Source organism: Dermochelys coriacea, chromosome 8, assembly GCF_009764565.3.
Source record: "Dermochelys coriacea isolate rDerCor1 chromosome 8, rDerCor1.pri.v4, whole genome shotgun sequence".
NCBI lineage: Eukaryota > Metazoa > Chordata > Testudines > Dermochelyidae > Dermochelys > Dermochelys coriacea.
In genome coordinates, this window is record NC_050075.1 from 13,163,735 (window position 1) to 13,179,584 (window position 15,850).

At 38.5% G+C, this 15,850-nt stretch overlaps 1 protein-coding gene across 1 annotated transcript; it reads left to right on the top strand.

The window, feature by feature from the left end:
• C8H5orf15 (chromosome 8 C5orf15 homolog) lies at positions 1-15,609 on the top strand. The gene is made up of 3 exons (XM_038411869.2): positions 1-719; positions 11,165-11,736; positions 13,203-15,609. The coding sequence occupies exons 1-3, from the start codon at positions 299-301 to the stop codon at positions 13,332-13,334; spliced, it is 1,125 nt and encodes a 374-aa protein (XP_038267797.1). The 5' UTR covers positions 1-298; the 3' UTR covers positions 13,335-15,609.
• The last annotated feature ends 241 nt before the right edge of the window (positions 15,610-15,850 follow it).

Consider the following 15,850-nt stretch of genomic DNA (forward strand, 5'->3'; position numbering starts at 1 on the left):
TAGTCAGGGAGCAGCTCGCCCCGGCCCCACGGGCCAGCTGGAGGCCGGCCCTAGAGCCCTAGGGGTGGCGCTGCCGGTGGACCACTCCTGTCTCGGTGCGGTACGAGGCGGGTGCGCGGAGGCCCAGGAGCCGAGGACCTGCACTTTCCGCGGGGCGCCCACAGGACTGCCAGGGTCCCGCCCCGCGGCAGGAGCGCTGAGCCCCGCAACAAACCTCCTCACAGGTGAGCCGCCGGCCGCGGCCGTGTCCCTATAATCGGCCCAAGCAGCGCCACACACGAACCGCCCGGCTCGGCACATGCGCACTCGGACTCCAGCTCTCTCGCGGCCGCCGCCGCCGCCGCCTCTTCCCGGAAGTTCCCGCCCCCTTCAAACGAGCGGACGCGGAGTCTTCTACGCCGCGTGCGCAGTCAGTCTCCTCACGGTGCGCATGCGCCGTCCCTTCTTTTTCTCTGCCACGGCGCAGGGGCGCCTGGTGGTGGAGGAGAGAGCGCGTCATCGTCGTGGAACCGCCCAGCCTAGCAACGATAGGCGGGACTTAGCCACGTCCGCGTTCCCATTCCGAGCCCCTCACCCCACCGTGTCCGCAAAGATGGCCGCCGCCGGGGAGAGGCTACGGGGAGCTGCGAGAGCGGCGTCCCCGCCGGGCCGGGCTCTCTCCCTCCTCCTGCTGCTGCTTGTCGGCCTGGCCGTGTCGGCCTGCGGCCAGCCGGCTAACGGTGAGGGCGGGGGGTACCGGGGAGGCGCTGCCTGGGCTTGGGGAATGGGGGGAACCTGCGCAGGGAGGGGCGCCGGGGTCGGAGGAGGGAGGGTCAGAAGAAAGCGCTTGGGAGGGCTGCGGTGGGTAAACAGGCCCTTGGGCAGCCACTTTACTAGAAGTCCGAGAAGGGCTCGGGGTGAAGTGGGGGCACCTGTCGGAGGGTAAGGAGGAGACGGCGTTGTGGGGGGGGCCCTATTCCGTTAATGGGAACATGTTTAAATCGGGGAGACACTCAAATGTGTTTTCATGAGTAGTTTCTCGCCCCACATCCTGTGCTAAACCAGTTCTGCGTTTCCTTCCTTCCTCTCAGGGCTCTAATTTAGCATTTTTGAGTTCAGAAGTTTGAAAATCTGCTGCAGGTGCTTTTTCTTTTCCAGTATCATCATGAATGGCAAAGAACCCAAGGAGCTGTGTCCTGTGAACTACTACCTAATGATATTATCCTGATAAAATCAGGAGGATTCCTGTTGCTATTTTACCTCTAGAGAGAGGTGTTGATGACAGGAATCTCACACAATTAACTTTACAGGCAGACATAACATTTTCTACAGTATGGTGTTGTCTACACTGGCACTTCATCGGCAAAACTTTTGTTGTTCAGGGGGTGTTAAAAAAAAAAACCCAATGACAAAAGTTTTACTGACACAGAACGCTGATGTGAACAGCACTTTGTCAGTTCTCCTGCTGACAAAGCCGCTGCTATTCTTGCTGGGTGGAAGTTTTTGTGCGCCTTTTAGCCGCATGGCTGTAGCGGCACAGCCATATTGCTAAAAGCCTTGTAATGTAGCCATAGCTTTAGTTTGACATACTGTCTAAAGACAAAGTGAAGTAGAAATTCTGGGAGACGTGTGTCTTTCTTTAAAACTAATTGGTAGTGTGCCTTTAAAACATTGGTATCATTCAGATGTTTTAGATATCCTAGAATCCTAAGACTGGAAGGGATCTTGAGAGGTCATCTAGTCCAGTCCCCTACACTGAGGAAGGACTAAGTATTATCTAGATCATCCCTGACAGGTGTTTGTCTAATGTGCTCTTAAAAATCTCTAGTGATTGGAGATTCCACAACTTCCCTAGGTAGTTTATTCCAGTGCTTAACCAGCCTGACAGTTAGGAAGTTTTTCCTAATGTCTAACCTAAACCGCTCTTGCTGTAATTTAAGGCCATTGCTTCTTGTCCTGTCTTCCAAGGTTAAGAAGAGCAGTTCTTCTCCTCCTCCTTGTAGCAACCTTTTATGTACTTGAAAACTGTTATGTCCCCTCTTGGTCCTCTCTTTTCCAGACTAAACAAACTGAAATTTCTTCAATTTTCCCTCATAGGTCATGTTTTATAGACTTTTAATCGTTTTTGTTGCTCTTCTCTGCTCCAAGTGGGAGGACCTGCCCCCCAACCCAAACCTTGGTAAATATATAGGTCACTCCCATCAGCTGATATACCAGATGTTTCTCACCTTGTTTCTGTTCAACAACATCTAGTTTTAACCTGTCTTTGTTGCTTTTAATGTTGTGCATTCCAGTGAATATGGAATACTGACAGACTGCTTAATTTAACAGCATTGTCCTAGGCACAAAGTATACCTTTAAAATATTTTTTTAAAGGTTAAATATTTCTAGAGGTAAATGTGAACACACTGTTTGTTTATATCCGAGATGGGCAAACTACGGACCACATCCAGCCTGCGGGACTATCCATCCCAGCCCCTGAGTGCGGCTCCCAGAGCTCGGAGCCTGTCCACATTAGCGCTTTAAAGCGCTCAGACTTGTTGTGCTCGGGGTGTGTGTGTGTGATTTTTTTCATACCCCTGAGCCAGCAAGTTAGAGTGCTATAAAATCTAAGTATAGACAAGCCCGGAGATCACAGCTCAAAGATGTATGGCCAATTGAAAGATGTATGTTTAATAAGAATTTTAAATTTTATTCCTTAATTACCTGTTTTACTGATGTAAAAATAGCTTGGGGGGTGGGAAGAACTCTTCTATTTTCTGAATCACTCCACAAATAGTATGATTTGAGTTTCTTAAAAGTCAAATGCTTTATACCATACACAATAGTAACTGCTTGATAGTTTTAGTTCTGAAAGGGAGGTCCATTTCTAACCATTTAATTGCTGGTTAATAAGAACTTTTTGCCTTTTGCATACATGTAGGCTTTAGGTAGGTTTCAGTTTCAAAACCACTCGTTTTGTGAGAATTAAAAACGTGAGGATATAAAAAACTTGATAGTTAAAAGGGAAAGCTAACTTCTGCTACATATGCATTTCATTAGTTTTAGCAGTTACCTCAGGGTCCTTCAAAATCCAACTCTATCTGGTGAGGTCACTTCCTAGAGTTAGCTGCCCAGCATATCCCATGACCAGTAACTACAAATATGAAACTGGATAAAATGAATTTTTTTGCAACTCTTCCCTAATTTTTTCATCCAAGTCAGTTCAGCCCTATTGACTTCAGAGCAGGGTCCACCCATATAAATTCAGTTGAGGAGCAGACTGTCATAAGCTTCTCTCATGCAATGAGCTAAAAAGGTATGTTTTGAGGTGAAAATACAAATGAATATATTTGTCTTACAGCATGAACAGATGTCTCAAATGTAAAGTGATACACTTCAGTTTATATGTAGGGCCTCATCATGTTAGGTGTTATGCAAACGCATGAAGATATAGCCCATGCCCTGGAAAGTTTTTACGTTTGACTTCTTGGTTTTCTCGTGCCCATGTCATGAATTAGATGTTTTTCCAGAACCGTGCACAAGTGATGGCTCTTTCTGTCGCTGCAGCAAAGTCCTCTTCATATAGGTCTCCCCAAAGAATCAGCAAGCAAGCCAGTGCTTCATGGTATGCACCTCACCGTACCCGTATGTTCATGTCTCTGACTTTAAATACCATTCCATGTGTAGCAGCAGCAAATACATAATTTATTTTGTTTCACCATGCATGTGAATAGACGTTTTAAGATATGGCATGAATTGTCAATGGTATCATTGGCTGCTGAGGATCGTTGTGTTGGATTAGACCTCTTTTTACATTCCTAAATCAAAGTTGATTATAGTTCAACTACTATGCTATGAATTTTAAATGTCTTAACCACTTTAGAGCCAATAGTCAATAATACTTTGCATGTCCAGAAAAGCCATTCATATGATCCTAGTACAGTATACTATAGAGTTTACTTAAAGGGACACAGTCAACTTAACTATCACAATCCTTCTGATTTTTTTTTTGTCTAATGTTGTTGCATGTAATGTAATATTCTTGCAATTGAAAGTGACTAATGAGCTTCGGTTTTCTGTTTTACTTTGTCCAACATTTGTGTATTGTCAGTTTCCCCCATTGTTTGTGTGAAAGATAAACAACAAGGGACAGAGAAACGTCCTTAAAAATAGGAAACTATCTTTGTAAGCCTCACAAAAATAGCAGGGAGATTCAGGGGTGTCTCACTTTCAGGATAACTGCACATGTTCCCCCTCTGTGGTCCTTCAAGGATACCCATTTAAGGTTTCTGGCTCCCAGCCATCACCTCTCTTGGGTGGAGACCTGTGGCTGTCTCCCTCTTGACTGGGGATTTAAGGCTGCGGCGCTCCTTGCCTTATACAGCGATATCTCCAGCAAGCTACTCTGCCTAAAGGCCAACACCCATGCTTTGTTTTCTCTTTGAGGGCTATGGACAGGGTATTGCTAGCAGGTACCTTGCTCTTTGTAAGCAAAGATCTTTATTAAGGTAAAAGAATTAAAGAGAGAGTGCATATAAAAACAATAAAAATTCCTATATGCATTCTAAAAGCTTACCAGAGGTCACTGCTCAGTCATCTAAGTCCCTGGTAGGCCAAACTCTTTCCCGCCCTTCTGCAAGGGTCAGGGCCTCCATTGGATAGAAGGTCTTGCCTGTTTGGTGGCTCAGAAAGAAGGTCCTGAGTCCTTTTAAATCCAGCCATTTAGATTAAAAGGTTTTCCTGTTGGCTTCTGAAGGGGTGGTACCTCTCTGGAGGGGTTTATAACCTGTCTTAAGTGATTCACCTTAAACACCCCTGCTGTTTTTCGTTCCTGGTCGAGCTGTCCATGCTCTTCTTTTGGAGTTGGTGATACATAAACTTAATAAACCTGGTTCCCAGAGATATTGCATGGGGTTGCAATATCTGTCATGAGGAGGAGGAATTATTTTTTTTTTTGTTTTTATTGACTAGATTTCAAGTTGATGGTATCTCTTTAAATATCTCCTTTAAAAAGATATACAAACAAATGTAAAAGGAAGTGCCTTGAACAGTAAGCTATATTTCCTCTTTTCTATTTTCTTCATATAATGTGTTAAATGTTTGACACTTACCAGTATTGTTTTGTCTCTTTACAAAAAGGTAAAGAATTTTCAGTGGCTATACTGATTTCCTTGTCAGACTTTGTCACAGTGTGACCTCTGTAAATGTCTCAGTAATACACTATTTGATCATATTGTAAACTTATCATATGGTATAAGTCTTGGTTGAATGAATCATCTGTTCTGATGGAGTAATGTGGGATAAATTGTTTATTGGCTCTCTCTATGGACTTCTTCCTTGTGGCCTGTTGGCTCTCTATTGAAGCCTTTAAGTGTAATGATTTTTCTGGAGGCATTCACATAAGATGCGACTGTCCATACTGAAAGTCTTTCATGTTTAATGCCATCTGTTACAGTGCCAGCTAACAAAAATAGGGCATTGATGGATTTCCTGGCAGAACTGTAGCTTTAGATCTGGGGAATACTCATCTTGGCATCACCAACCAAGTATTAATTTTATTTTATTTTTTTTTTTAGCTTTTTGGTAGCAGAAAAAATAATGTAAAATTCCATCACTAGTAGCAAAGATAGTAGTTTAAAGAAATAGTTTCCTTATATTTGGTAAATGGTACCTCTAGTCAAGACTAGATTATTTGTGACTCTCCTTCATTTTAGGAGCTAGAAGGCTCCGTGATGTCTCACTCAACTGGGGTTAGCTGAGTGTTTTTTGTTTTTACAATTGGTTAAAGCCTGTTTCATGTTGGAAAAGTTTGCCTTATAAACAAAGAGTAGCTTGTTCAGCTTTAGTCCTTTATATATGTACATGGGTCTGTGAGTAACTTGATTCATTCTAGCATCTGTATAACGTTTTATTGATAAGTAATCTGACAAAAAGTGGTTGGTTAGGAATGAATCATTCAGAGTTTTTTTAGGTGCCAAAGTTTGTAATTTTCCAATATGCCAAAGAACTAATATATTATTAAATAACCATAAATAATGGCATTGTTTTAGAACATACATTCTTATGTATTTTTGGCATGCCAAATGCTTTTTCAAACTGCAGTACATAATGAGATTTTATTTTTTAAGCAGTCTCCTAATGTTTTCTGATAGAGGTAGAGTGCCATAAAAATGAGCAGTTTTATGGTCTGAACCTACAAGGTGTTGAGAACTTTCATTATTTTGCATACTTAGGCCTATTAGCCATTATGAGCCCCCCCGCCACCTTACAGAGGGAAATGGGATTTTCTGTAACCAGATACATCTCAATCCAGGACTTCATGTTGTTGTCATATTTATCCTGCTTTTATGCAACACTTCGCAAAATTGTCCCAATCCTGCATAGATCATGTCATTATCTTTGTTCTCATGGGTGGACCGTTTTGCAATATCGCTCACTTTTTTGTACTTTCATTCCAGAGGAGAATTGGATGTTCAAGCATGGTGCGGAGTATTTTTTTGTTTGTGTTTGTGTTTAATGTGAGTTGTGCCACTAAAATTCCACCTTTGTCTAGTTGGGGTAAAACACTTGTATTAAAATTGTTTTGAGTCCCAATTAGGTTCTTAAGATCAACTTGATGGCATTGCACTCTTCTGAAAAATTAATTTTATGCAAGCTAACATGGAACATATTATAGGATTTATGTTAGTCCACTGTAGTAGTCTAAGATGACAGCAAAGGAAGAATTTAAACTTACAGGGGTATGTGGGAATTGTTGAATGGTGATATAATAAAAGAATGAACAAACGCTCATGTTGACTTTTAAAATCATTGGGTAAAACACATTTTGTGTGGTATGGGATTTTTAAAAATACCTAAAGCTGGTTTATTCTTGAAAGGTTGCTGGCATGGCAATGTCGGTTAGGAGTGGGGGGGAAAAAAAAAATTGCACCCCAACCAATATAACCATGTGACCAAAAGGCCAGGTGTAGACATATTTACACCCGGCGGGGGGGACAGAAAAATACCATAATTTTAGTTCGTTTCAAACCAAAACTGAACTTGCCAGTTTCCCCTGTTTTGTGTAGAGTCAAAGCAACTGTTTAGTTAGACCTGAAACTTTTTTGGTGTTTCACCCCCCCCTTTTTTTTTTGGTTAGATGAATTTCAAAAGAAAAATTCATTTCAGGATGAAACTTCAAAATGTTTTTAAGATTGTCAAAATGAAATGGTTCTGCATTTCAGAAACTGCTGAATTCTACCCGAAATCACAAATAGTTTCAGTGCTCTGAAAAATGCATTTTTCAGTGAATTTAATATTCACCAAAAAAATTCACTCAGGAGTACGAGTTCCATTGTCTTTCGCTGAGACTTGTGATTCTAGGTCACTCGGTTATTTATTTATTTATTTTTTTACTGTAAAAAATCCCACCCAAAATCACTTTGAATTAAAGGTTCTGGCTTGAAATGTATTAGGTTTTTTTTTTTCCATACAGACTGTAGCGATTCTGCCGACTTAGTTTATTCTGAACAATAAGTCTTCCAAACCCTAATAATATAAATATTCTTAGGACTTTGGCTTATGCCCTGAAACACATAGGCTTACAACCTCTAACTATTAGAGATCAATTTTGAGACCAAATGTGGGGGCCAGGTTTATATGATACCTGCATCTGCAGAGTTCTTGTGCCTTCCTCTGAAGCCTTTGGTACTGACTACTATGACACAGAATACTGGCTCTGATCCAATCTTGCCGTTCCTATGTTCCACTTTAAGTTTTTTTTAAAATGTAATCTACCCACTTATTACAAAATTGTGATCCTGGACACTGCAAGATTAGCAAGATGGTAATACAGGTGAATTGGAGTATTTTATTAAGATTTCTGCAGTAGACACGAAAACTTTTTAAAAGTAAAGTCTACTGCTGATATCAGACTGATTAGTTTTGTTGTGAAATACATAGAGTAATTTTGTCAGTTGTATTTGGTTTAAAATCTAGTGTATAGTGAAGTTTTGCTGACACGCTAAAAATTCGTGCTAAATTTTCTGCTGTAGCTCCCGAAAGTTATTGTCACATGCCAAGGAAGTCTTTTGACAGAATTTTTCATAAGTTTCCCTAAAACTCAGAACACAGATAAAAGCAGTTTTATATTGCAGCTTTCAAGAAAGGCACTTTATCATTTTAATTTGGAGTAAAAAGTAGATAAGTCAGTCAACCTTATTTCACGTGCCATGCCTTGAACAGCATAATCATTAATGAAGAAAAATGTACTATGAATAAATGCAGTGAAATCTGCTACTTTGTTAAATGGCTTGGTATGTGGTTTTTAGTACTGTGTTGTAAACCTGCTAAACACTTCAGTTGCAAACACCCAAAAATATTGAACAGTAAAACTGCTGAAAGTGAAAATGAAGAAAAATGTCTTAATCACCTCTTAAAATATAACTTCTCTATTAGTTTTCTGTGTGACCTCTGCACTGTAACATTGTTAGTGAATTCATAGTTTGATGAGTAAAGAGACCTTTTTACCACCAGTCATAAAGCAGGCAAAGCAACATTTTCCCCTAAACTAATTTCATTGTCTTGGCAGTTGAGCACGTTTGCAGGGTGAAGACAGTGTGCACATCGTACAAACCCAGTGCCTGTTTAGAATGTTTAGCTGGAACATGGATATTATCTGACTTTATTTATATAATTATTGGAGTGCTGATTATTTTGTTGAATGGATCAGACTCTTGAAAAAAATCAGTGCTCGGGTCTCTTCAATTTGGGTTCTTGATCGTTTTAGACCTTGTAAGCATTGACAGTGTCCTTCAGCACTTGTGCTGCTTATACATAGCTTCAGATCTACTTGCAAGTGGTGAAAATAATTTCTTGCTCCCTTTCTTTCTCACAGTATTAGTTAATAGTGGGTTTCTTTTTTCTCTTTTGGATGATTGAGGCAGGCCAGACCTTTGTCCTGCCCAGGGAACAGGACAGCCCCTTCTGAGTCTTTCCCAGATTTCTCTGCCTCTGTTACAAATGGTAGGCTATGGACCTCCACTTGTTACAGAACTTTGTCAGTATTTTAATTCTTAAAGTAGTAACTTTTTCCTTACCCAGTTTCATATGGAACTTTGGTTCCCTTAACAACAAAGTTACTTTTTTTTTTTTTTTTTTTTTTTTTTTTTTTTAAATTTTGAAGAGGTCTCTTCCATGATTCTGATACCTGCCTTATTCTGTTGGGATTTCCTCATCAAAAGGACTGAAAGAGGTATTCCTCCACCTTCGTATCCACATATATCATCGTAGGTATCTGCATTTTTTTTGCTACCACTTAAGGGAATTGCACACTTTCTTGAGATCCTTCTGGGAAAGGTGCAGAAGATGCAGTCGTATGTCCTAGCCAGAATAAGGGGTCTGTTTTCCCTCGATCACTTCCAAGAGAATGGAAAAACCCACTTTTGTGATCATGCGACATGAGGAATTCAAGAAAGGAAATTCTCAGATGAAAACAAATTTTCCTTTTTTCAGTGGAAAACATTGATGAAGTGGGAAACGGGGGCCCTATAAAAGCCATGATTTTTGAGGTGAATTGTGATTCTTTGGCTGTAAATTGCATTATTAATAGATTAATTCTTTTCTTCTGTAAGTGTAGTCTTTCATCCTTTTTTGCTGAACTTCCAGATAGTGTTCTGGGTTTAAGCAGATACTCCATAGAGAAATGATGTAAGTTGGTGTTTTTCTTGAATTGTGCTAAGTTGTATACTTCTGATGGGAGACAGTGGTGTGACATACTGACCATTTTGTGCAATATCCTGAATTTATTTTATTGAACTAAATTAAACCTTATTGAATTAGTTTAATATCTTTTGGAGTTAATTGTATTAAATTCAAATTTTTATGTTCTACTGTGAGATTGTATGGAACTCTATAGCAGGAAGACAAGATTACTTTGGAATTTATTAGGGACTTCAAAGGGCTTTTTGGAACAATACATATAAAGTGGATTTCTTAGGAAGTACCTGGATGTGAGTGGAATGCAAATTCTCCCCTCCTAAGAATCTCTTGAAGCTATGTCCTGGAGAGGTGAGGAGTTTTGCAATCTTGAGGAGCAGGAAAATAACATTACAGGTGCAGGCTGAAACCTGAGTTGCAGCTTTCCTGGCCCCTAGGTGAGTGGGAATGGGATGCCAAGTGCACCTTAAGTTTCATCCTCAAGCTTTGATGTCATATTCCAGGTTCTCCAAAGATTACTACTGTCTTCTAGGAAGGTGGGGCAAGTCTCCAAAACTCTGTTTGTATAGGGTGGTTTTTTTAAACCAACATTGACACCATAAGAATACAAGGCACTTCATTGCTTTGCATATCGCCTTTCAATATCATGACACAAACTGAAAATAAGGACAATCAAAGTTTAGTGCTGATAGTTCAGTAACTTTCACGGGTGGGCAAAGTGGAAAGGGAACAGTTTGATCTGCAGGTGAAGTGTCAGGCTAACTTTCAAGTTCCTGGTTTCTCTTGATTCATGTGGGCCTTTTAAAATGAGTTATTGAAACTAAATCTATTTTTCACTTAGAGATGAAAAGTGGTTTCTGAGGTTGATAGACTTGTGTTTTTGTTTCTTTGGAAGTAAATATTTGAATATTTAAATATTCTTCTATTCTAAATACCAGTCCAGAGTGAATTTGTAAATGCAACTACCTCTTCTTTGCTAACGGTTGTATGTGCTATGGCAGATTGGAAAAATTTAATGTGCCTGTCATATTGTTGCCCTAATCAACTCAGTCCACTAATAAATATACTAGAAGAACTTCTTCAGTAAAGGTGTGAATATGGTATTTGAAAATAGAATGAACTTACTTACGGGGTCTGACATTTTTAGGGTAATATCTATTTAAATCTTGGGGGTTATACACTGCAAGACTTCTCAGCTCCACAGTCAGATCTTTTACTATTGTAAAACTGAATAGTAACCAAAACCTATATTTCAAGTCACTAAACAGTTTAACATACTAGTGTATTATACTTTATGATCCCTGTGCCATTTTTCTCAGTTGTGAACTGGCAGAATTGTATATTCTGGTTTTAAAATCCATAAAAGCATTGCACTCCAAAATGGGCCGAGTCCATTGTAGTATGACTTCCTTGTAAAATAAGTCAAGAGACTTGGTGAGTATGTTGTTTGTACACATATCTAAAGAAAAACAAACATAGAATAAATGTCTTTTCTCCTTTTGCCCAGATACTGCAGATGCTCTTAAAAATAACAGTGAAGTGTTCAATACATCTCAGAGTTCAACAGCCAGTCTGAACAATTTGATAACTACAACAAAAAAAGAAATGTCCTCAGCAACTGTTAAAGTTGATAATATTGTCACACTTAGACCAACTACCGTGAAGGATGACCCAGCCACATCTGTTGCAACTCATGCCACATCTCTTAGCCCCATTTCACCAATGGATGTGGATGCTTCTGAAGATACTAAAATTGAGGAAGAGGGTCTCCTAACAGACTTCAAAGACATACTGAATAGTTCACCACCAATAGCAAAAGAAACTATGGAGCCTGATGGGCGTGATGACTATGGCCATTATGAGATGACATCCAATTCCAGATATAATACAGACCTTCTAGATTTGCCGGAAGATGAGGAGACTGATAGCTTTGGAAGTTATGAGCACACGAAATCTCTTGATGCCAAGATAAAAGACTCCGTCTCAGGATTGGAAGAAGACACCCATTTCTTTTTCCACCTGGTTATTATTGCCTTCTTAGTAGCTGTTGTTTATATCACATATCATAATAAGAGAAAGGTAGGTATACTATGAAAGCAAGATGAAAAATTCCACTTTAATATTTCAAAGTAATTTTTGCCTTGAAACCTTGGAAAAACATTTTAAATTAAAACTACTTAGTTGTGCTAATGGTCTAAGTACACTTACAAACAGTATTCTGTTTTGTGATCTTAATGTGCAGATCATTAATATCTGCACAAAAAAAGAGAGCTAATTTAGAAGTAGAAGCATTTTAGGTTGGGGAAAATCAATTAAATGATAACATCGAGAATCAATCAGTTCAGTAATATGCTATGATATATAGGGTTTCTAGAAATAAGATCAAGGGCAAGGTGATTGATGAACTAATTTTGGGTCTGCACAGGGTTATAAACCTCAATTTAAGGAAAATTTAATCTTCAGTAAAGTGAGAATGTTCCTGAGATAGTGATAATGCTTACAATTTGAGACCATTTTTTGAACTGTAGGTATGCCTAGGATTTAGCCCTTGCCCTATCACAATTTGATGATTAGCATGTTGGGTTACTGTTGTTCGCAGTTCTAACAAATATCTGACTGTAGATAATTGATGATATCAGATAATCATTAAAATATTTTTCTGCAGTCTAATCAGTGTTATCTTATTTCAGAATCTACAGCTATGACGTGACAGCCCACATTTTATTTCAAACGTGTGTGCATTTTCTTAATTTAATGCTCCAAGAAGTTTAAATAGGTTTCTCTTTCCCTGTTTTTTTTCTTTATCCCTTTAGCTAACTTTATTTGGCCGTATGTTTTATTGGGTCTGAAACTAACATGGCTAACTTATGACACCATATTATGCCAAAAACAACTGCATTGCTGAGTATAGGTAAAATTTTTAGAAGTGCCTATGACACGTTTAGAAATAGGACTTGGACCAAAGACTAAATTGCTAGGTGCTGTTGAAAATTTTATCTTGGTTGTCTCCTATGTCAGTACAGAGAGATAGATTTCTGTCTTCACAACTCCCATAACTACAGTTTGATGCTGAGAGTATGCAGACTTTGGTTGAGTTGATACTGCATGCTCCTTTATTGCTGGAGAGTAGCAGCAGAAAATACTCTAGTGCTGAAACTACAGAATCTTTTCAGCATTCTCCGACCGGCAATAACAGTGTAAGTTGCAGGGTGTATCAGACGAAGGCTTTTCCCAATATTACCTAACATGAAGTGTGCTGAAAACTTGTATGCTGTTAATACTAATGCTTTTGCTATTATGGATCTGTACCTGTGCTAGCCAAATTGTGGGAGAAGTCTTGGTGTGGACAAGAGGTGGGTTAACAGTGATGGATTAGTTGTGGGGAGGAATTGCTTAAAATTTACAGTGCTAGCATCTGTCATGCTGGTAGCTCTGGATGGGGCTGTGTGATTACAAATGTAGCTGTTTTGTTAGCTGACAAAAGTGAAACATTTGCACCACGTTGTCATTTCATCCGTATCAAAATTGGTTGTGATTTCTTCCAGATCTTCTTGTTGGTCCAGAGCCGAAGGTGGCGTGATGGTCTTTGCTCTAGAACAGTGGAATATCATCGTTTAGATCAAAATGTTAATGAAGCAATGCCTTCGCTGAAGATCACCAATGATTACATTTTTTAAAAGCATCAATTTGCTGAATTATTTTCTTTGCCTGACTTTTTCTATAATGTTGTGCAGTGTCAGCCATAAAAAATTTGTACTGAAATGAGACATCTCTCTTGCCTGGATGGGTTTGAGATTAAAGCTTATGTAAGACACTGCGCATGTATTATTAGCATTAAATTTTGTCAACAGTCAAGTTTCAAATCACATGTACAGAAACTAGATTTAAACAATTTATTTCACTTGTTTTTTTCCTTTATTTCATTTTCTTTTGTGCATCCTGTCCTTCTGTCTAGAGCAGCGCCAACAGGGCTAATATAAAAATGTGGGCATAGATCTGATAAATTGAGTCTGCCATCACTGAATCAAATTAATGGTCTTTCTGCAAATCATTACTATAGCTGGATTTATGAGCTATCTTACACAGTTAAATATTTTTCCATGTATAGATTGCCTAGTGCTGCAAAACTTTCATCTAGATATCTCTTGGCTAACTCAGACTCTTCTCATGTTAGGCTACCTAATGTGACAAACTTTATGCTGATATTCTTCTCTAGATGCTTCATGCAGTAAAGTATTTTAAAATAATTATGTACCAAGCATGACTTGATTTCAAGTTATACCTTACATTTCTGTGGAATATCCCAGGTTTGTATGAAAGTATTGCTGTTTCTTGATTGCCCAAGATTTACTCTGTAACTCTGCTTATGGAAACTTCATCTATTGTTTCAAGATTATTGAATTGAAAATAAGCTTCATGGTATAATTTATAAAATAAAAATATACCTAGTAGGCAAGTACAACAAAAAATTCCCCTGAATTTTAAGGCAGTTATTCTATGCAATCGTGTGGGTTCTTGTATACTACAAATATGTTAAGTCTGGGAAAGTTATAATTTTGATATTATCCTAAACCCAAGTAATTGGCAGGTGGGGTAGAAATTAAAAGCGTATGGGTTGCCATGATCTATGGAGAACACTGCACCTTTATTTAATTTTGTCAAAATTAATTTTACACGTGAATTAGGTGTACAGCAAGTTATTGGTATGTTTTGTGTTTTACCTTGTCCTATGTAGTTCAGCTATTTGTTTTTTCCATGAGATGTAAAATATAAAATTTCAATTTTCCTTTTTGTACATTGTTTGATTTAATTTTCAGAGCTGATAAATATGTAAATAATGAATAAGAACCACAATGACTTGGTATACAAGTGGTAATGTACTGTTTTGAAAAAGGTCAAAACTTTACAGATGTTAGCATGAGAAGAATTGTGAAGGCATGATATGTTATGGGTGAAATAGTTCATAAATAGTAAACCCCTACAGTTAATGCTTTTTTCTGATAACCATAAGAAAGTGAAGCATAAACAATATGCCTGAACTATTTTCTTGCAGTAATTTTTATCATATTTGGACTTTCATGTAATTTGAATGTTTTTAAAATAAATGGGGAGAATATAAACTTTTGTTTTTATAATAACTTGATCAGTTTGAACATGTTCATGCTAAGTAGCATATTCCAATGACAGTGAATAATTTATCTTCTGTTTAGGGTTGAACAGAGCATTGCAAACTGTCTTTTGGTACTCAAAACAACTCTTTTTGCCATTCATTATGTGTGGATTCACTATGTATAAAATCCTTTATATGATTATATAGGCATGGTATGTTTGACAAACCATTTGCACTTTCCAGCACCTCTCCTGCCGTTCATCTCAACCCAGTCTTGTGAAGGAGTCAGGTTTTCAATAAGTGTCATCTTGTGCAGTATCACTGTGGTTTTTTTTTCCCAGTAGAAATGTGTAAGAATATCAAATTAGAAAAATTGTCAGGTGGGTTATTTTAAACTCACCTTAACTATAGTTTACAGAATATGGGGAGGGAAGGGGGTTAGGGAGAAGAGAGTGTTGAAGCCATAACACGGAGATAATTTGTATTGAAACAGTGGATTTTAAAAAAAAAAACTCTATTTTTTTGTTTTGTTTACAACTGTTTGTGGAGTTTATGTATGCATTACTTTCTCCTTCCATTTGAGCCATCCTCAGTTCTGTGAAATATTGTTCTCAGCTTTACTGGTGAACCATAGCTTTAATTAGGCCTCCTATAACTCCCCACTCAGAAGGGCTGAAAAAACAATATCCTATTAAAAGATGTGCATTCTTTAGCTGTATTGTAGCAAATGCTTTCTGGAGAAAATGAGATGGCAAACTGACCAGCCATCCCTTATCCTTAAGAAACTAAGAATGGTGTCTTGAAATGTAAATGATTGATTAAAACTATAACAGTTCTGACAATACTTCCCCTCTCCTCCCCCCCCCATGTGCCTTCCTCATTCTATGACAGAGCCATTGTGATGTGATAGTTGAAATTGTCTTTTGGTTTTGCATTTAAAGTACAGTGTGTTCTGTCTGTTTTTATGCACAAAATGTAGCGTATCTGTCCCAAATGGTTAGCACATACATTCAGTAAAACTTGAATCTTTTAATGACTTTCAAGAAAATTTGGCCAATTTCAAAGTTCTATTAATTACAAAGT

Excerpts from the sequence above, each read along its gene's own strand:
- C8H5orf15 (XM_038411869.2), top strand. The coding sequence starts at position 299 with ATGCGCACTCGGACTCCAGCTCTCTCGCGGCCGCCGCCGCCGCCGCCT. Across the intron at positions 720-11,164 it reads CTGCGGCCAGCCGGCTAACG|ATACTGCAGATGCTCTTAAA; the intron begins GTGAGGGCGGGG and ends CCTTTTGCCCAG. Across the intron at positions 11,737-13,202 it reads CATATCATAATAAGAGAAAG|ATCTTCTTGTTGGTCCAGAG; the intron begins GTAGGTATACTA and ends GATTTCTTCCAG.